Source organism: Dromaius novaehollandiae, chromosome 1, assembly GCF_036370855.1.
Source record: "Dromaius novaehollandiae isolate bDroNov1 chromosome 1, bDroNov1.hap1, whole genome shotgun sequence".
In the NCBI taxonomy this organism is placed as follows: domain Eukaryota; kingdom Metazoa; phylum Chordata; class Aves; order Casuariiformes; family Dromaiidae; genus Dromaius; species Dromaius novaehollandiae.
Genome location: NC_088098.1, coordinates 20,365,236 through 20,387,401, shown reverse-complemented (window position 1 = coordinate 20,387,401; position 22,166 = coordinate 20,365,236). Strand labels below are relative to the sequence as shown.

Genomic DNA, 22,166 nt, shown 5'->3' with positions numbered 1-22,166 from the left:
GCATTAAATACTGCTGTCTGGTGCAAGCCCCTTATCCCTCCCCCAATTAAAAACAGTAAAATCCCTCTAGTAATACACATCCTGCTTGCGACTGATCACATTTGTCATTTGAAACATTGCTTCAGGGGGCTTTGAGTCACTTAAGGGGTCATTTGTAGACAGAAAAAGAGATTAAAAACTGTAGTTACCTGTTCTATCAGCAGATTTCATTGTTCAGTTTTGTTGCTCTTCTAGTCACAAAACTCAAGCAGCATTTCTCAATTGCCAGCGTTCAGAGAATTCCTTTCAGTGAAGTAACACCTCCGTAATTCAGCTACCTGTTAGTCAGTCTTGAGAAATTAGTTAAATGTGGACTGAATTGTGAAGATGTAGCTTGTACTTCACAAAACTGTACTGTAATCAGCAGCAGTCCACACACTGTACACACTCAGGAGGAGGTACGGAACAAATTTATGCTCAGAACTTTGAATAAAACAGAACAACTTTGAGACCAAAAATTCATTTTTTCCCCCCACAGAGAGTACATATTTCCACTTTAAGCATATTTCCCCCTAGTTAACTTGCAAATATTCAAATTAAAAAAAAAAAGTATCTAAATGGAGATGTATTCCTCAAAATTCAATTTACTGAGTTTATGCAGATAAATGATGAATATCTGAAAAGCATTAACTAGAGCTGTTTCGGAAAGCAAGAAGGAACAATACACTATAGCACCCTCTGAAACTCTGTTCTTTCCTTCCCTTAGCCATCTTTTGCTGAGTTTCCTTGTTTACAATTCTTTATATTCATTGTTCATTACACTTCAAATAATGCTTATTTGAAATTTCTTCCTTCCTCCCCTAAAGGAAATATTCTGCAGTGCCTCTATTCCATTCTGACCATCTGAGGAACTTACATATATGCATATGTTTAAATCTTTTATTACTCTGTTTCAGTGTTTGGCCTTACTCCTTGTTGCACTCTCTCACTTTACGCCATTTTCCCCTCCTAATGCAGTGACTCTGGCCAAAAAGTGACCTGCACGAATAAATTCATCATGACCTGCTGTTCTGAAGAGCTGAACATTCACCTCTGCTAACACAAGAAACTCTCCTTCTTCTGTTGCAAACGTCAGCTTGTTAGCCTGGGCTCTACTGTCTTTTCTTCAATCCCACTTCCTGCTGCTCCATAGCCGAAGCAGCAGTATTAAGCAGAGCATTTCAGAGTCTTCCCTGTAAGTCTCTGGTTCCTACAATAGCAAAAGCTGATGAAAAAGAGCAATCATCCACTGAACAGCAAACCACCTACAAGGAGTGCCTCTGATTCTGCAATATAGGTTATTTATGTATCTTCTCTCTTTTCACCTGGAATTCAAGAGTGTTAGGCATCCAAAAGCTTAAGTTCAAGTGACTTCTAAAAGACTTGCAATCTTAGGGGTTTAAACCACTTTAAAACAAGGACTTCAGGAGAAAAATCATATGGACATTTCTGAAAATATGACTCTACATTTGTTTTGTTTTCTTGTCTGTTTCTGAAGACACTCAAAAAAAAAAAAAAGTGTGTTACAATATCTATGCACTCTCCCTGTGTAACTGGCTGTCTTTTTTCTGCAATAGTTTCATGTTTCCTTGTTGTTCATTTATATTTTTATTATTTTCCCAAATAACTCCTCTTTACAATGAGGCATTCTTTGCCCTTGCCTATGGTGATGCTGCTGTATGCTTCTCATTTCATGTGTATTTGCCAATTACTCCACACATCTAGTAAGAAAAGGATTTTTGATGCAGTTGCCCTGCATGCTGCGATATGTGAGGACAGAGGAAGAAGATGAGGCAAAAGAAAGACATGCCTGGACTTTTTCACAATTCTGACTGCACAGAACTCCTTGGAGCTCCATGTATTAAAATCTTATGCCCTGCATTTAAATCCATGTGAATGAATTGTTAATATCTCAAAATTTGGAAGACAGAGGATCTTTAATATTGTTAAATACATCATTTTTCCTTATGAATTAAAACCATTTCTATGAATTATATTTGAAAAGAGTTAAGCATGTATGTTTCAATACAACAAACTATTTAAATATCCATTTGAAGTATTTTGTTGGATTAAAACGATTTGTGAAAAAGTTTTCACAGTCTTATGAACTGAGAACTAAAAGTCAAATACAAGAAAACATTATTTGGAAAAATTTTAAAAATTTTTATTAAACATTTACAATATTCAACAGCAGAAAACTCAAATGATGTATATGCAATATTAAAATGTTTTCAGAGTGTTATGGCAGGAATCTCAGACATGAGACATGGTGAAACCAATTATTTACATTGAAGTTCAAAATATACACTTTTATCCATTATTTCTCAAAATTTAGAAAAAGGTACACTATAAATGTCTCCTATTGCAGTTAAAAAAAAATTCTCTCCAATGATTCAATATATACTATACAAGAAAAGCAAAAAAAAAAAAAAAATTGCCTTCAGTGTGAACCCCAAGTTCTGAAATCATTTGGATACTTCCAGTATCTAAAGATTTAGAATAATCCATCAGTAAGTTATTGTCATTATTCACTGTTTTTCACTCAAGCAGTTACTCAGATTCAGGCAAGCTTTCATAAGCCAATACTGCTCTTTCATAAACTGCTTGTTCCATTCTGAAGTTGAGTTTTTCCCTGCTTTGGAAAGCTAATATCCACTAACCACATTTAATATTGGTTCTCCCTATACACTGATCAATAAAGAACATGATCTCCAGGTTTATGGCATTTACAGCCAGTGCAAATTTTTAGATATTCAAAAAATTATCTGCAGATATTTAAATGATTTTTTAAACAAGAAATTGTATAATCTACTGTACAACCCTGAAAAATTAAAAATGTCACCCACTATCAAAATAATAATCTACTTACAAGTATTTACATCTTGCTTCTGAATTCCCTTAAAAAACAGCTGTTGTAAATATTAAGTGTTTTTGCTCTGAAAGGAAGTATTTGACTTGACAGGAATTTCTACATTAATTATCATTAGAGAAACATGTCTCAAATTTGTGTAAAATACTTCTGAATGCAAAGTGAAACCACAGAGTAATATTTTTTACTCTGATAGTATTTTCAAGCCATGGTATCACTAGATTAGTTTGCTATCTCCAAAATTAGTAATGTAATCTGATCATGCAAGACATAAAACAGATCTGGGCAGTATAATCTTGACAGTAAATTTAGACAAGTATATGAAGTCTTTGAAAACACAGACCCAGTTAATAAGCATGCTAACAGTCTTCGATCCCTTTTAGAGACATTGTAACATTTCTAAAAAAGGACAACTGGCTGAGAACAGCAACATATATTTACACCAACTACTGTGAGAGCATAGAAGTTTACTGAAGAGCTCCTTTTCCCCATCTCTGCTGAAATAATTTAATACAGAAATGAACAAAGCAAAAACATTCTGACTATAGAGTCAGTGCAGAGTAACCTCATCACACCAGTTCACAGTAACCTGGATAACAGCTAGATATTAAAATACTTCCATCAGCCTCAGCGAAGCAACTTCCAATGAAAAGCTTACCACCTCCCTTGCAATCAGCTCACAAGCCTGCATGCCAGGCAAGTAGTAACCACATTGAAGCGTAATTTCTATTCATTTTAGCATACAAACAAAAACTTGAATTCTGAAGAACAGAACACTTTTTTTTTTTTTTTTCATGCTGTCTCTATGATTCAACTGAAATTGGACCATTACTGTTTGGCTTATTAGCAAAACATCACTATACAACATCTTCAGCAACTGTAGTGTCAAAAATTTGGTAATAAACTTGATGTTTCATTCCATCTGTGATGTTATAGGACTTGATGAAACATTCCAGCCATGGCAAGTCACCTATAAACCAAAACCAAGTTACTTTTTAATACTCATTTCTAACTTTTAGAGGAGAAAAGTAGAACATGAGCAGGATCTTAGCTAGGTAATCTAAACATACACAACAGTTAACTGGAAGAAAAATTAATTAGTCATTTTGAAGTTAAAATTCAGAAGTAGTATTCCAATTTGCACTTTAAAAGTTCCTGTACCATTTGAAATTGTGTTCAGCGACAATTAACTTTCCAAACAACCCTAAAACTTGGTAGCAGTAGTCATTTCACAATATAGCATATATAAAGACTTTCTAATAAAACTGGTCTTAATGACATGCTTAGGTATTATATGTATATTGTGTAAATCCCACTAACCTACTTGTTCAGGTAAATTCTGTATTAACTTAATCCTGAGTGTGTTCCCCTAATACTATCTTCAAAAAGATATAGAGAATATCCACCTCAAGAAGTAAAGCTTTTCAATGGCTTTTTCTGTTTCTAAAAGTGTGCCCAACATTGAGCTATGAATGGCTAAAATCATTAAAAGGGTTACAGTGGATCTCAAAATATCCTGTCATTTATCAAATGGACAAAATTTTCTCTAATTATTAAACAAAACAAAACAAAAAGCTCTCAGATATTTCCCCCAGAATGCTGTATTGTACAGCTTGGAACCAAAAGTGAAGAAGTATTCTTTGCAGACATACAAGTATCAATATTAAAATAAAGTGATCCTGCATACTCATGGAACTGAGCTGACTATGGGAAACCCCACAACCACTCTGTTATGGTAGCTGTTGGGCTTTTGATCTTCAGAGGTGTTTGTGATTTCAGAGCATCAAAAACTTCTTTTTAAGAATCTCCTGACTGATTGTCAAATGTACTCTCCATATAACTTTATCTTATCCACACATTCTTCTTTCTCTGCTTCATCCCATAATGGAACTATTATGCTATACTTGTGACAGCACATTTATTTCCAATGTAGTAAAATGTCACAAACAGGGAGACAGAAGTTCAGTGCAAGAACATGGATTCCTCTCACGTATTTCCTTATAAGAAATCCTCTCTGAACACTTTGAACAGAGAGTATGGATGGACAGGTAAGACCGTCCAACCTGTTGTGTTCTTTATTCTGTATAACTAATTCTTTCAAGGCTACACAAGTGACACTGACCTTTCTCAAGGAAGTCCTTTGATTTAAGTTTTCTTCACTATTGTTCACTCACTGCAATATCGATGAGTCCTACTGTAGCTCATAGCTGCCCATTGATGGATTTGTTTATTCATTTATTTTGCCATGAAGCACAGCAGAGGTAAACAATAGAGCCAAAAAGGTATTTCTGACCACTATATATGAGAGAACTCACACTACAGAACTACTAATGATGAACTACTGGTAGTTTTATGACGACAGACTAAGTAAAATGTTGATGCTGGTGTCCCCTTATTGGAGATTTCCAGACATTTCCAATGAAAAAAAACTCAGATTTTAAATGCTGCTATTCTATCTGTGCTCACTTTTGTCATAAGGATTAACAACATTGTCTTGGAAGTATGGGCTGACAACTGTGTATTTATTATGTGAAAATTTTATATTAGCAACACTTGCACTACCCCAGGTTCAGTTGCAGTGCTTCTGGGAAAGTGCACTCTGATAAACCTCAGAGCACTTAGACATAGATTAAAATAAAAGTGCTTGGAGGCAAAACAAAAGGTAACAATGAAAGAATGGGCCTGTTGGCTTTTCCAGGCTCATACCTCTCAGAATCACACCCACCAAAAAAAAGAAAAAGGAAACAATTTAGATGACTTCTGCTTTCTAACTCTAAAGAAGTGCAAGATCCTGATTAAGCCAATTCCATCTAGAATCAACTGTAAACAAGCAAGGCAGAAAATGAGCTACAATGAAGCATGTGGCATAAGCTGAATTCCCTTTCTGTTTTCACTAATGTGCTGTGACATTCGGTACAGAGGTGTTCTGGTTAACTTCCATATGAATACAAATGACACGTTCATACCTGCCTAGACATGAATGTATTCACACATCACTTCATGTTACGTGAGAACTTACTGAACCATTACTTTTCTTTCTCAAAAGGGACTTTTACTATTACAGAAATGTGCGAAAACTAATTAATCAGAACTCCTCTTACAGACTGATGCATTTCTTAGTTTTAAGTTTTACCCATGCATAAGTTGAATTCTAAGACTTTGCATATATAATAGCAGATTGAAGGACCCATCCTTTCCCATCCCTCTTTAAAATAATGATAAGCCAACCTAGTTTTCTTCCTGGAGGGCAGAGTGTATTCATGGTCATCTGCATCTTTTGCTGAAGAAAATCATTAGTTAAGATTTCAGAGGCAGGAATTTGGAAAAACTTTTCCTGAAAGAGACCAGAAAAATCTGAGGTGCTGGAGGAACGATAAGAAATCATGAGCCAGAACCTTGAATGAATATGCTCTTATCATTTAAGCAACCTAAAATTATCAAGATATTTAACACAACAGAATAAATATAAGATTTTTACATCTATTCAGATACAGAAATAAAACCTATCTGAATAAATTAATAGTCTGTATTTCAGTATCCCTGAGTATTCAGGGACTATAGCTAACCAGAAAGCACTGTATACTACTAAAACACCTACACACATAGGTCTGTATACATAACTGGCAGATATGCCTCATAAACCTCCATAATCGGACAGTGCTATGGTGGAAGAGAATTGGTCAGTCCTCCTCAGCAGTTCCTTACTGGAGTGAGCAGAACACTTGAGGAACAAAGTCATTCAATAACAAGGGGGCATTGGAACCTGGCTTCATAAAAGCACACTCTCTTAGTTTTTCTTTTTTTTTATAGTTTTAGAAACTACAGAGAAAGGTTCATACTGTGAGATACATTTCTGAATAGAAGAGTAAAAGGATAGAATAAGGAAATGTTATATACACATTTCTGTGTATTTTAAACCTATATATAGTAACATGACTGACAAAACTCCCATTTTATTTTCTCCAAGTTGGTTAGCTAATTTTGAGTCTTTCGAGTTCAATTGTCTTATTTCCCAAACTGAGCTCAGTCTCTCAGTATTACTACATTAAACAGCTAAATTATAGTTTTTGATGGCATTTTCTCCTTTTTGCTAAAAGATACAAATGCAGAATAATCTGCCTTTTATATAATTTTTGAATGAGACGTTTAATGGAAGTGATCAGAAGTTGACGGATAATCCAGCAGCAAAACAGACACACAACTAATTTTCCTTCTTACTTCTCAAATTCTTCTTCACCCATTTCTAACTATATAACTTTTCAATTTTTCCCTTCAATGACTACATAAAGAAATGAAAGAAAAGAACTGAGAGTTTTCTTATAAAAGTGTGACTGGAAGCTAGAGTAAAGTTATACTTCAAAGCACCCCAGTTCCTTATCAAGTGGTGCTAAAGGACCTGAGCTTAGTCTTGGAAAGTATTGGCTTGTCTTTGAAGTACCACCAGCAGGAATGCTGGCAACTGGCACTTCAAAAGGAATTGTTTTTTCCTTTTCCTGCAGCTCAGCTGTAGCACTGAGTAGTACCTGATAAGAATCTGGGCTACCAGAAGTATAGATTTCTGGAATTCTGAATCAAGAGATGGTTTAACATCTTTTCCCCCACCTCCCTTTTGCGGTTTAGTTTCTCTAAATAAAAGGAAAAGGTACAGCAGAAAAACAAGATGAGTAGCTGAAGTAGGTATCACAGTCTTGGACTTCCTTTGCTGCTTATACTCTGTGGTATTTTGAGAAAAAAACACTTCTATGTTTTCCATTATTATTGTTACTTAAAGTGTTAAAACTAAAACCAGGAAAAACAGTGCCTTGTTTTCCAACGTCATTTAGTACAATGGTGAATATATGCAGATATATACACATTAAACAGTGTTGGTGCAGGGGAAAAAATTCTACAAAATTGTTATTCTGTCCCATTTTGGAGAAAGTTTTAACTCTGCAGTGTCACTACACTGATTCATTTTCCCTCGGGTAGATGTATTACTCGAAATATACGTGGGAATATCAGAATCTCAGAACCTGTAAATTGCTGGAACAAGAAAACACAACAAATGCACTTATAACACAACAAAGTTGCAACATAATACTAATTTATTTTAGATTATAATTTTCTTTATCATTCTTTTCACCTTGATTGTTTTTTCTTTTCAAGATGGTCAATGTACCAGCTCAAAAGTTAGGCTAATAACTGAAATGTGTGTGCGTATGAGTATGTGCAAATAACTCAGCAAAGGACATACTATATTTTTCATACAATAATATGTTTGAAGGTGCAAAAGAATGAAGCAAAGGAGCAAAGGATAAAGGAGCAAAGTTATCTTTCTCACTGACATGTGGAAGATCTTAATCCATATGAAGTTATAAAAACATTTGATGTTATGTATATCTGAAGATACACACACACATACATAAAAATAACAGTACTTAACATTAACATTAGACTTTATAATCATTTAATCATCCTCAGCTTCCTATGAGATATGACATTATTCATCTTTGTAGTCAGGAAAATAAGAAATTGAGCCACAGATAAACCTACACATATAAGGTCAGAAAGAGTAAATCTGTAACCACACACTAAACTCTGTAATGGAATTAGGAAAGAGAACAAACTTTTTAAGGCTGATGCTAGATGAATATAACTCTTTTGCCCTAGACTGGATATGTAGGAAGCAATGATCACCTTCTGTCCAGAAATCCTCCACCCTCAGCATTACAAAATATCTTACAGAAACCATCTTTGTGCATAGATTGCTAATCTAATAAGAAAGGTTTTAAATTAGGGTAAAAGGAAAGAAATAACAAAAAATTATGAAGTAGAAACAAACAGCAGTTTTCAGCAGTTTACTGATAAACTGGGAGAATGTCCGAAGGGGATTATGCAGGGGATTGCAGACTGTCCTAGGTCTGGTGCTTTTCAGGAACCTCATTAGTGACATGTCTGACGGAATAGTGAATAGGCCCACTATGTTTACAGACAAAACAAAGCTTGGGGAACTTCAAGTATACTGGAGAAAAGAATTAAAACAAATGATTTTGACAAATTGGAGAGGTGTTACGACAAAAAAAGAATGTTTTCCACTGGACACATGTATAAGATGCTGCATTTAAGCAAGCCTAATCAACTGCTCAAATAAAGAATAAGGAAGAATTTCTTAAAGCCAAGATTCTGAGAGATGAAGGGGTTATAACAAGTACGCAACAGTAAGCAAAAAATTAAATCAGCACCATACTGACTTATAGACACAGAAGCATTATGTGACAATGCCTCAAGCAAGGGTACTGGTTTAGCCCTTCAAGGAAGATGACGACCATCTCGGGAGAACCCAGAACAACAGTGAGGATGATCAGAGTTTACAAAACATTGCTCATGAAAGAAGATGGGAAGAATGGTGGGTTGTTTAGTCTTAAGCAGAGAAGATTACTATATAATGTGCAGTGACAGGCAAATCATCTGTTCTTCAGTGTCTCAGATAGTAGGAATGGTCTTAAGTTGTTTCAGGGAAGACTGAGGATAGGTTAATTATAAGGGTTGCAAAGTAATGCAATAAACTACCTTTCAAATCACAGACAAATATCTGTGTAATTATATTTCCTGCTTAGGACCAGCGGAAGGCAGGCCTCTTCTACCCCAAAAGATCGTATGAAACAAAAAGCAGGAATTACTGAATGGATACCTAAAACTAGAACCTATGAGTTAAGAGAGAAGTCACTAGATTTTGAACTATTCCAGAAGTTACCCTCAAATTCTGAAACACTATACACATTCTGAAACCATTCACACAGCATTTAGGCTGCATAAAATTAACACAACTAATAAAAGAGAAATTCAGCCATGGAAAAGTATAAAAGCCTACAGAAACATGGAATGATCTACAAGCTTCAGTTTTGTCTTTGTATTTTGATATGTTATACTCTTGTATTTTATTGAAAAAATCATAAAAAATGACATTCTTTACATCTTCACTAACAGATAGTACTAATAACATTATAACCGTTATATCTGCCCCTATAATAACACTGCAAGTAACACAGAATGAATACTTCTGTAGATACGATTCTGATAGATATCTGTAGATTGCTCTTTTAAAATCAAATAAAACCTCAAATCCATATAACCCATATAGTCTCTCTTTATCTAGTTTACTTACGTAATCAAAAAGGTATGCATTTAGTGCTCCTGTTCCATCAACTAGTGTAAACTTCATAATAAAAACATACTGGAGTGGCACAATACCTAAAACTGAAGAAAAAAAGATGATCTACTTCATATAGCGAATATGCACAACAAACCATAACCATAACTGACAATATCCCTCCCGTAATGATAATTTACTTTAAACCTTGTAATTAAAAGTATAAATTAATAGCCCAAAACTAGAGGTTATAAATATCAAAATATGGTTCATATTTTGAGTGCACATTGCAATTTGCCTACCAACACTTTTTTTTAAACAGATGAGACTATGGAAACACAGAAAGATTTTTTGAAGTGCCTATTATCATCCTTGTAAAAGAAATGCTAATGTTTGTTTAAATCCTACCCTTTTGATAGGAATCTTCTATTCCTGGTATCTTACCCATGGAAGCTTAAAGGAGACTTGCCCTTAACACAGTGATAACAACACAGTTTTCCATCTGAAATGTATATTCTGAAGAAAACAGTTTGTTTCATATGATGTAGTAAAATCTACCAGGCAAAGCCTTATCCAGAAAGGGAAGATTTTTGCTGGCTCTGAAAATAATCCAACATAAATACCGTACTATATTCATTCTGTCACAGGTAGCAGTAACTGTCATTCAGCAAACAAAAGTTCTTAAAGATAGAAAGTTACTGCAACTCCACATCAATCTTTTCTAGGCACGTTTATTTGAATTTGCTTGTCATTTTACTCAACTATTCTGACATACTTGCAGACTATCTTTTAGTCTGAAAATACCAAGCATAAAAGAATAAAATAAAATACATAAACTAATTTTAAAGTCAGAAAGCATTGATTAATTTTGTTTTGAGCATTAAATGCCAACTGTAGGTACTGCAACACTGTCAGTTATATATTCTGCTACATTTATTAACATAATTATGGCAGTTTAAGAGAACCATTGGATTGCTTGAATAGTTTTTTTTTTTCTTTTATAAAGTCACTACCAAGCTTAGATACTGCTAGATATTCCAACAAGTTATATTAGAACATGAATGGATAAACATGATGACATTCAGTAATTTTTTTCCTTAATACGTAAACTAGTACCAAAGTTCTGAGCTCCATTTTCCCTCCATCAATTGAACATGTTCACTAAATAAAGCAACACAAGGAATGCGCAAAGCAAAACCTTGGTATAATCCCTTTTATTTGAATATTACTTCTTTCAGATTCTTTACAATGTGCTTTGTATTGATAAGGCTTACTGAAGATAAAAGCCTAACTAGTACTCATGGTTAAATAAGATTCTCTTTACTTCAAGTTTTAAAAACTGCATCTTTGAAAAGAAAGGCATAGCTCTTACTTCTGGTGCGGCATCCATGTACACAGTTTAGAAATGATATCTGCACTGATGCAACAAAAGATTCATTACATCTGTGCTATGGTAGGTGTTACTAGTGATACCTACTGAAAAAGAAACTTTTCTACACATAAAATACTTTAAATCATACTATAATGATTTCAAAAGTAATTATGTAATTTCAGCCTGCAAAGGCAAATATATTTTACAGCTTCATACTCTATTATAACTGCAACTTTTATGCAATCAGTACCAAACTGCAGCCCAGAAATGAAACTATTTTGTATACACACTTAAGAATCAAGGCACAAAAACATTTTGCGACATAATCCTGTCAGCTAACCTTGTGCTATTTCAGTCAGTTCCCATGATGGTCGTTGCTCTGCTGCAAGGGAACTTAGGCTCTTGATAGTCTTTGGAGTTGAGCACTGCTTGCACCTAACATTTAAAACAAGATACTGAGACAACCCAAACACGTAAGTGCTTATACTAGTAGCATTCTGAATAGAAAAAATTCATTCAGATTTCCTTACTCAGAGTAAAAAAAGTATTGCTGTTTAAAAGAACTATTTTTAGGCACACAGAAGCTTTAGACCACAAAACTCCTAATGCTGCTTATGAATCATCACTAAGAAGAAATAAATCATTCTGGTCTGGAAAGACTACTACTCACTGAATAGAAAGGAAGACAACTGTATATCAGTACCTAGCTAAACACATGTATGTCAACACTTTATTTAACAATACACAGAACGTATCCCTTTGTAACAGTGGCAATACATGAAGTTGTAGTATGTGCTAAAACACAGCAGGGTTAATAGAGAAATTTGGCTTTATCTACATCCAAACATATTTTAAGTACTAGTTATTAAAACTACCTTTTCTTTTTATCGCTGGAGTATTTATGTATGATTATAAACTTTATACAATGTGAGATAGTAAGTAAATACTGCAAGCAGATGAAAATATCAGAAGAGCTGTTTTCAAAGTTGCTTTCATTTGCCTCAGGAAACAAAATTACAACACCACTACTTTTTCCAAAATAAGCTTCTGTGGCAGTATATCACAGTTAGAATTTAAAACAGACATTTATTGTCGTTTAGAATTACAAGCGAAGCATGTCATATAAAAATCAGTAGCCCTAATTCTACTCTCAAGTGATATAAAGCCAAAAACAAACAAACAAACAAAGCTTGGCTTTGGATTCTGGGGTTTTTTTAATAGATAGATAGATAGATAGATAATAAAATTTCAAGGCAAATCATCATGTCATTTAAGTACCTATTTAGACTATATGATAGAAGACACCAAAGTAATAATACCAAATTTTAGATAGAAGATCACTAACAATTCCACATTACAGATTCAAGCTCATTCTTAGAGCAAAAATAACTTTGATTTTAGTTCTACTACATAGAATCTTCTTTTTAAACTTTGCTACATATATGCAACTGGTAAAAAATTATGCACAACAAGGTTCTGAAGTCCCAATATCATTTTCAGGTTCTTTCCTAAATTTCCTTTCCTATAAAGAGCTATTCTATTCATGGAATATCATGTGGAGCACTGGCTTTTACAGTTTAGCCATTTAAACAGGGAACCATCTCTGAAGATGAATTGTGAGTATTTGGGGAAATACACACGTTATGAAAGCGCAAGGGGAAACACATTGTCCTGGTGAAGATCTGCTCCCAGTAGGAATCCCCATATATTGCCTTTATTTCAAAAAGCTGTAGGCAGCCATATCTGGAAAGGTCAAGACAATATATGACAAACAGAAATACTTATCAGTAATTCATTTTCTCAGGACCTTATGGGAGGCTTTAGGGTTCAAGTAAAATATGCAATATAGTGCTGCACAGAAAAAATTTTACGGCCTACAGGACTGGAAGCAGTGCAATAAACTGCTGTGCTGGAACTAATTAGAACTGTGAAAAGGGAGGAATCCATAGCTTGCCTGAAGTAGACTAATATTTCTGAGTTTGGTAATTACATGCTGCTGTGCTGTACTGGGAAAACATACTGCTGCTAGTTCTGCATGAGCAGGAACTTCTAATATGGTATTGCATGGCACAGCACAGCTGCCAGACCTACCTGTGCATATCATATTCCACAGTTCTGGAAATCCAGAGCTCAGAACATGCCCCCCCCCCCCCCCCTTTTTTTTTAAACAGTGACTGGCATCCACATTTGTCAGTACTGTGGATATCAATAAATGGCAAATAATAAAGAAAGATGGCCTTTCTTTCAAAATCTCATCTCCCTTTTAAAACCCAAGTTTTTCTCACCACTAGGAATCAGGGAGAGAATGACATTTGGACTGATACCCTGAAATCATTTTGTGGGCCTCTATTTAAACATTAACCTGTGTACAAAAACACTGGTTTGCACTTTTAAAAGAAGAAATGTTTCAATTTTAATCTAAGGAATAAGACCATCCATACAGAAAATGGAAGATCTGGACTAAAAGCAAGAGGTTTAAGCTTTTTGTAACCTAAAAAATGTCATAATCACACTTCTATCTTTATACTGTAATGCCCTAACCACAGACCATAGGCAAGGCTGAAACTGGTATGCTGCATAATTAAGGCTGTAAGATGCTACTTGTAAGAAAGCAAGTGAACAAGATAAAGCCTAACTGCAGTCCAGCCACAAGGATCCTTTGATATGAGGTAGTAGTCTGACATTTCATCCCTGCTCTTACTACTGCTAATCATTGTATGTATTTTGCATCAAAGAATCTTTGGATTCGTTATCCCTTGAGTACTGTCATTTGAATTATTGAAGCAAATGATTTCTATTTAGTATTGAAACTCCTACAATATAAACAAATACTTTTAACCTACCCATAATATTTCACACTCCCCTGTAAAAGAAAAGGAGCTGAAAGATCTAATAATTCAAGATCATCTTCAGTGGATCTGACAGGAATAACACATTTAAATCTTCTTGAAAGCTTCGAGACTTCTTTTAGTGTTCCACCTATTAAAAACAGAAAAATATTTTTTTAAGTTGTATACAAGAGTAAATTGAATGCATTACGTTTCTTGGCTACCTGAATGGCAATTTCAGGGCCTCTGATAATGAAAATTATGAAACCCATTATGGAAAACTGAAAAAACAATCCTTCACTTTCTGACTCCAACTCAACAACGGAATCAATATAGAATCAGACAGTCATTTACCATAGCAGATATTTTAATATCTTACGGATAGTTATCATAATTACCAGTATATTTAATTAGCATCACTTTAATATCATATTTAATATGATATTAGTAGTTCTTTCTTTCTTGGAAAAGAAAAATCCTAAATCAAGAAAGAATATGGTGATTTTGTGCAGTTGCTCCTAAGGAACTGTTTTTCCAACCTTTAGGAGGCAAAAAACAATTTTTAACAGTTAAGAAAAAGTGGCATTATAATTAACATTAAATGAAGAAGTATAAACTTGATCTGAATTTGAGTGCTACTAATTTGGAGCCATGTTAGGAACATGGTAGAAATATTAAGACTGGAACCATGAGATTTTCCAATTCTAATGACAGGAAAAAGCTCTTTAAAATTTATTATAGATCATGGATCTATAGTAAATATAAGTTACCATGTCTTCAACCTCTGTTGTATGGACTACAGAACTGATTATAGAATCTTTTTGACATTTGACCAGTTCAGTGGAAATGTAGTAAATTTATTAACATACAGAGAACAGGTTTTGGCTGGAAATAACAACTTCAGATAAACAGATAACAGATAAAAGAAAAAAAAAGCGAGGAAACTGTTTTAAAATAAATATTTTCTGTGATGACTGCACTGCTTACCACTAACTATAATTAAGATCTTTCAAAGACTTTATGACAGTATGGCACTGGGCTGTAATATATGTATTATAGTTATTCATTACTTGTATTGCAGAAATAGCCAGAGAAGAAAAAGAAATCAATAAAGCTGCATTATCACTGGTGATGTAAAAACACATTATTGTGAAACCTTCTCAATAAACTTGCCTTCCAATGATTAAAAAGAAAAAAAAGAAAGAAAGAAAAACGAAATAAGAGGAACAGAGGTGTGAAATGCCTTCTCAAAAGGTCAGACAACAAAGGTCCTCCAAGTCTAGTGATGCTGTTAAAGCCTCTCAAATACATCTGAAATCTCATTTAAGGGATTTAAAAACAAAATTCAGGGTAGCCTTAACTATAGCATTTCTAAAAGACCTCCGGAATTCCAGTGTATTCACAATACAAAGTCACACCTAGACAACATATTCTGGCTCCCAAGAGATCAGCATAAAACATACAGAATTATCAGTGGTTAACAATGATATGAATCATAAGGATTTCATGTATAAAAAAATGAAGATATGCAATGAGCATTACTTAACTGTGACATTTCCTTACTCTTCAGTACAAGTCATCTGCAGCAATAGCTATGGATTCCCCTCATCCGCTCATGTAGGGTCACCTAAAAACTCTGTCCTTTATTCAACACTTTCCTCAATTTCATCCCTACAGATGCCAAACATTCCAAAAGAACTTCTCTCTTCAGCATAATGACTACAGGGAAGAATACAGTCTTGGGTTGCACAAGAGCAATTTGCTTGTATTTAACAAACAAGAATAGAATCTAGATCACGTCCATCTAATAACTGCCATAATGCATTATCCTTTGAGGGTTGTCTATATCTGGAAAAATGCTGGGAAGATTTCTAGGGAGGCTTCAAAATCTCCACTTTCAAGAACTTAACGAAGATAAAATGAAAACAGTATATGGCTTGGATCAGGTTCATGATCATGATGGAAGGTTCACGATCATTGTTCTGCGAAAAAAGAAGAGCCAAAACACTGGTCTACTAAAGCCTTTTTCAGTATATGGAAGAATTGCAACTATTCCTTTTCCTTGTGCTTCAACATGGAGCACACACATCCACATATACATATACTTAGTTTCTGGAAGTTAAAATCTGAAAAAGATTTACTAAGTTATGTTGTTTAATTATTTTAGGAGAAAAGAGTAGACATAGCAGTTCTTTTTCTTTTGTTTTCATAAAGTTAAGGTTAGATTGCAATCTAATTTGGAATATGTCTGAAATAAGGCAGCTAACAGAACCAGTCAAATAAAAAACAAAGCAGAAAACAGAAGGGGTTTTGTCACTGACCCTCACACAAAGGACCAACTGACTTGCTTTTCCTTATTTACACTAATGCTTGAGCACCATTGAGGACCTTGTTTTAAACCCAGAATGGTATTATTTGCAAATATTCATTAATCTCATTCTATTCAAAACATTCCTTATTTGCATTCTTGCTTAAATTGTTTTGTTTAAAGTTCAGTTCTCTTGCCTGAGGCAAATCTGACAACCAAAAGAAAATAAACGCTGTAAGAAGCTTTATTTATCTGAAACAACACTGACATCCAGAGGCTGACAAAGTTAATTGTAGCCTTGCATTACCAAAGGCCTTCCAAAACTTTTCTGTGTCAATACTAAAAATATTTTTTAGAAGATTCCAACCAGATTCCAAATGAGAACTGAAAATCAATAAGCACAGCTGGAAAACAACATATTCAGATTTCAATTTTAACAGAACCAACAATAATCTTAATGTTTTAGACCATTGTAGATGACTTTCCTCTGTTTATATAACAAAGTTCCAGCTGAGTTTTTCTTTTCTTTGAATTTTTCTTTGAAAATCCTTTATGATCATCACTATTTGCACTGAATATAAATCAGAATGGACTCTGTACCATAGAAAGTGGTATATTTGTAGTTATTTATCTTACCTTCTGTATTCTATTTATCTTACCTTCTATCATAAGCAAAGTATCTTCAGGCTCTTGAAGCATTTCATCATGCTTTACAAAATGAATAGCTATTTTCCTTTGTTTCTGATGTTGTGTAGTCCACATAACAGAATCATACCAGGATGTATTGTGTAATTCTGGGTTTGGGGCAGTAGGTGCAGAATCTTGTAAAATTAAGTCAAAGTCACTTCCATCTGGAACTTCTTTCCTAAAACCATTTCCAAAATGAATAAGTAAATAATAACAGGTTCTCCTTAGGCAATCTAGCAATAAAGAAGGCAGAATTCTGGATAAATACAAAAATAAAGTCATGAGAATTAAAGCATATACAGGAAAAATAACTTTTCTTTGCTCATCTTTGTTGTATATGTATTTAGGGCTGTATACCTCATATGTAGAAGCACTGTGCAAATTAAATCAAGACAATTCACCTCCATGTTAGTAGACATGCTAAGTAAACTAATCTTACTTGAGGGCAGAGACAGCCTAATAGCTTCATCCACACATATGTAAATCAATGAAAAACAAACACATCAGTTTCATGGGATTTCAAATGGGTCTGGAAAAGGCCACACAACCTCACACCACTATTAGAGTGAAAAGGCTATATAAGCTCATACAGTTTCAAGTTTTATGTTCTAGACTATTTTATTTTTGTATATTATGAAAAAAAAGAGCAGGAGCAGAATAGCTTCACACTTGGACTGTAAAGGGAAAACCTGCAACCCTACATCACACAGACTCTTTCCTGTCCTGGTAGAGTATGACAACAATACATTTCCAATGTGTCCTCTACAGAGGAGCAATGAAGGCCATCCAAATTTTATGAGTATTATCAACAGCAGGCAAAGAGCCAGTGGCAGGCACACCAAATTTTAATACCAAAGTGCTTTAGAATATTTTCTCCTATGCAAGACAGCTCTGGAGGATTCAGGTGGGATACGGACTGTGACAAAAAGTAGGTCAATGGAAAAAAAAAAGCCGAAGCTTGGGCTACTTCATAAAACACCGAAAGCAAGTAGGTGGCAAGTTTTGGAGTGGACTCAAAGAGGAAATAATAACAATTCCTGTAGCTTATTTTGAAGATGTCTCTTTCAACCCTCAAAACAGCTACTTTTACCAGTGAATAGGATAATTCCTACCTATGAAACCAAACTCTGATATTCTTCTGCTAGAACTGAAAAATTAGCATACAAGAAGTCCTGCTGAGATTGCATTTTCATTTCATGAATGCAATACTGTTCACATGACCTCTTTCCATCTGTGTTCCTGGATTACTACTATACATGCAAAAGCAATGGAGCTAACATAATAGGTCATCTTCCCATTAAACTCTTCCGTCTAAAGTCTGCTTGTAGATTTCCCACACAGCAAGTAGCAGAGGCAAGAATGGAATTAATTTATTTTGAATCAAACTAAGCACCATGGTTGTAACCTGGTAAGTGTGGGTATATGAATAAAATTAGTTCCATCTGTACCAATATTTTGCTACTTGCAGAGAAGCTTTCACTCAAAGTCTAGAAAACAAAAATACAGGTATCTCTCTCATGAGGATACATGCATCTTACTGCACAGGCTGTCAAAGGACCAAATTGCATTAAACTTTGCTCAGCCAAGCTCTTCAGCATATGCTAAAATAGAAAATAACTTCTTTTTCTGCCATGACAGAATACGTAGTAGGAAAGGATGCCCCCAAATCATGTTTCCCTCTCTGTTCCCTTAATTCACCCAACCAGGCTGTGGTACAGCTCCCACTATATTTCACCGATTCCCTCCACCTGATGAATGAAGTTGAGAAAAAGAGAAGCTGAATTTCCAGAAAAGTGCTGCAAACAGTCCCATCATTGCAGCAGGACAGTACAAGGTGGAGGAAATATGCTAATTGAAGCCTTCCAAATCTTAAAATCTGCTCTAGTTCTGTAGCAAAGACAAAGCAGCAAAAACGTGAAATAGGAGGAGACTGAAATTAATAGAATGAAAAATCTGACAAGGGAAGAATATATAAAAAGGCTACAAAAGTCGAGGAAAATGGTGGAGCAGGGATAAAGTGCATAAGGAATATGCAAACTTCTATCAATAGACTCTTTTCACTACATAGAGTTGACAAATATATTGAAAAAGAAACAAAAATTGGCAGAGAAAGTTCATCGTTATTTCCTTTTTGTATGTGCTAGTAAAGACCATGTACTTGTACTTTGTGAAGATGATGAAGCAGTTTCTCATGCATTAGCATCTGAGAGAACATTATAACCACATCCGTTACAGAAAAATATTTTTAAAGCAGCAAGCATGATAGTTTTCACCCAAGAGCCTTAAGAGAAAGCTAGCAGGGGCATTTTCTTACCTCAGTGATATTCATAGCTAGGAAAACTTGATTATGCAAGAAATTCCCAAAGATTAGGAGAATGCTAACTTGCCATCATGTAAAAAAGGCAGGTTTACACCAGTAACTGTAAAACTGTTAGACTGACAACAGTCCTAAGCAAAGTCAGGCAAAAAAAAAAAAGTGATATAGGATTTTGATAGTCATGAATAGCAGTATAATTCATGTCACTCAATATTTTCATTGAAAATAGGCCATGTCAAACAAACGTACTTTCATTTTCAGATGAGATTACAAAGTTAATATTTATAAGCTAAAGTCACTGCAGGTTTTTTTTTCGGTAAGATTATTTGCCTGAGCATTATATGATACAATGGCAGTACAGAATTACAGCAGAAATAACAAGGATAGAACAGTCAGATGAGTAGGTCAGAAAAAAGACAAAACTATCAAGGTGAACACTGTTTCCCTAATATTTTGGATCCAGATGAGATGCCTTCTCTGGAAGACACACTTTACTCAAAGATATTTTATTCTTTAATGAAGACCATAACTTGGGAGACCATGACACCTCTTTGCATATTTACAAAAGCATGACAGAAACATGTACTTAAATATAGCTTCAGCATGGGATAAAGCTCATCACCAAAATTGGAAACATAAAAAACCTAGAGTTTTGAAAGCACTGAAAAAGATCCTGAAAGTATAACTCATTTGATGATCTCAAATTTTACTACCTACTATCAGTGAGCTTCAAACCTTTACTTGAAATGAAAGAGATAAAAATTCAGCTCATTTTACATGAAAAGGATGAAAATACACTGAAAATCTAGACATCTTAAAACATATAGAACACTTTCTAAGTTACTTACAAAGAGTTGCATCTGGAACAAAAAAGTTTAATACACTGATGGAGCTTCTGAGGTTTAAAAGTTCTCAGCTTTGCTCTAATGCGGTACTGTTGAGGAGCAGTGCTGTTCAGAATAGTTTTCAGTTCAGTGTTATTCAAATCCTGATGATCTGTTAATACTGCAGAACAAAAAGACCCCACATACTCCTATTAAAATACATAATATTTGGAATATCAGGAACAGACATCACAGGTACACAATTAAAACATTTGCCCTAATCCCCTGCTTCCCCTCACCCCTGCAACAACTAGATCTTAAACCCTACGATTATGGTACCACAATACCAATACAATCTTGTTCTTTAGTAAAAATAAAATTCATCTTGAGATCAACGTTTCCTACCTGTTACAGATAATTGCTGACATCTCTGTAAGTGTGATTGAAGATCTAAAAATCAAGAAGAATTTTCTAATTATTTTCTTTCCTTCTTTATCACGTGGACACACAAAAATGCATAACATATACAGCAAGAAGTTAAGCAAAAGACAGTGGAAATCATAATAATGTACGAAAACAATATAACAAAAGAAAGGAAAGCAAGCAGAAAACTTAAATATGTGATACTAGTAGCTTACATATCTGAGGAAAAATTACTGCATGTATTAAGTAGCATTGCTATTCAAACCGAACACTTTTTGAAGGTATACTGTGGTTGCTGCTTATCTAAACTTTATTCATTCTCAGTAAGCAACCTTTCTGGTCAAGAAGGTAATACATTACTCTAAAAACATACAGACTGCTTGGTCCCTCCTCTAAGCAACTGGATCTACTGCACATACACAGTGCAGTAAATCTGTGCAAAATTATTTCTAAATTTGGAATGAGTTTTGCTCTAGAAATGTTTACTTATGCTTGACTTTTGCAGCATTTTAAAATATTCTCTCACACTTTCTTACTAATGGCTAAGTATCTTAATTCAATCCAATGCATGCATAAATATAGCAAAAAATTACTTTTTTCAAATACTAAGGCTCTATTGTGCCAAAGGAATCTAATGCTGAAGAACTATTACAAGATTCAGTGTCCAGTTCCTTCTGTGTTTAGGGAAGACCTTTCTTCTTCTCATGGTCATCTTCAATGCTGCTCTAAGTTATCTGCTGAGTCTTTTGGTATAACAGTTATCAGTTGCAAGTACCTTCAATTACATGAAATAATATGTATCATAGGTTTTAAGTCTGCTTTTGCAGACTTGCACCCAGCATACGCTATTACAACTATCCACTCATCAAAAATAAGTCCGGTGAATTTTTCAGAACCTAATCAATTTTTTTATCGCTAAAAATTTTTTGTTGTATCTCATAGACCAGAATATCAGTAAACATGCATCTCAGAAATAAAATGTCATATATCCCAGTATATATGATTTCTCCAAAGGAAAAGCTTTCTGTTAATTACCAGGACACTCGTTCTTTTCATTAGCAGAAGCTGTGGACATTAACTCTAGGAATAATTAATGCATTATTGATGTAGTTTTTGCTCTCATTGAGTTCACAAATTATACCAATTTGTTAAAAGTTGAAAGTTCACAAATTATACCAATTTCTTAAATGAAGTAAGTACTACATGAGAATTTAATTTAAAAGAAAGTTTGGATCCCTTCTCTTGGTCTTGTATTAATTCTAATATTTTGTCATTGCAGTACAAACTGTGAGCTGTCAGAATCTCCTACATATTTTTCTCTGGCATTCTACTTACTACAAAAAGAATTTGATGTGCGAGATAGTAATTTAAAATGTACTGTGTGTGAATCC

General features: G+C 34.4%; 1 protein-coding gene across 4 annotated transcripts in view; it reads right to left on the bottom strand.

Moving 5' to 3' along the window:
* Positions 1 to 2,157: 2,157 nt before the first annotated feature.
* The window catches only part of POT1 (protection of telomeres 1), an 81,420-nt gene continuing 61,411 nt past the window's right edge, over positions 2,158 to 22,166 (bottom strand). For 3 of the 4 annotated variants that reach the window (XM_064506685.1, XM_064506693.1, XM_064506696.1), the window contains 6 exons: positions 20,758 to 20,802; positions 20,377 to 20,533; positions 17,184 to 17,389; positions 14,232 to 14,367; positions 11,729 to 11,823; positions 9,382 to 10,123 (listed from right to left, as the gene is read on the bottom strand). In XM_064506685.1, coding sequence (XP_064362755.1) covers positions 9,564 to 10,123; positions 11,729 to 11,823; positions 14,232 to 14,367; positions 17,184 to 17,389; positions 20,377 to 20,533; positions 20,758 to 20,802 — 1,199 coding nt within the window. In that variant the 3' untranslated portion in view covers positions 9,382 to 9,563. Of the gene's footprint in view, positions 3,858 to 6,115; positions 6,222 to 9,381; positions 10,124 to 11,728; positions 11,824 to 14,231; positions 14,368 to 17,183; positions 17,390 to 20,376; positions 20,534 to 20,757; positions 20,803 to 22,166 lie in introns of those variants that run through there. The other variant, XM_026112999.2, reaches the window with a different exon arrangement.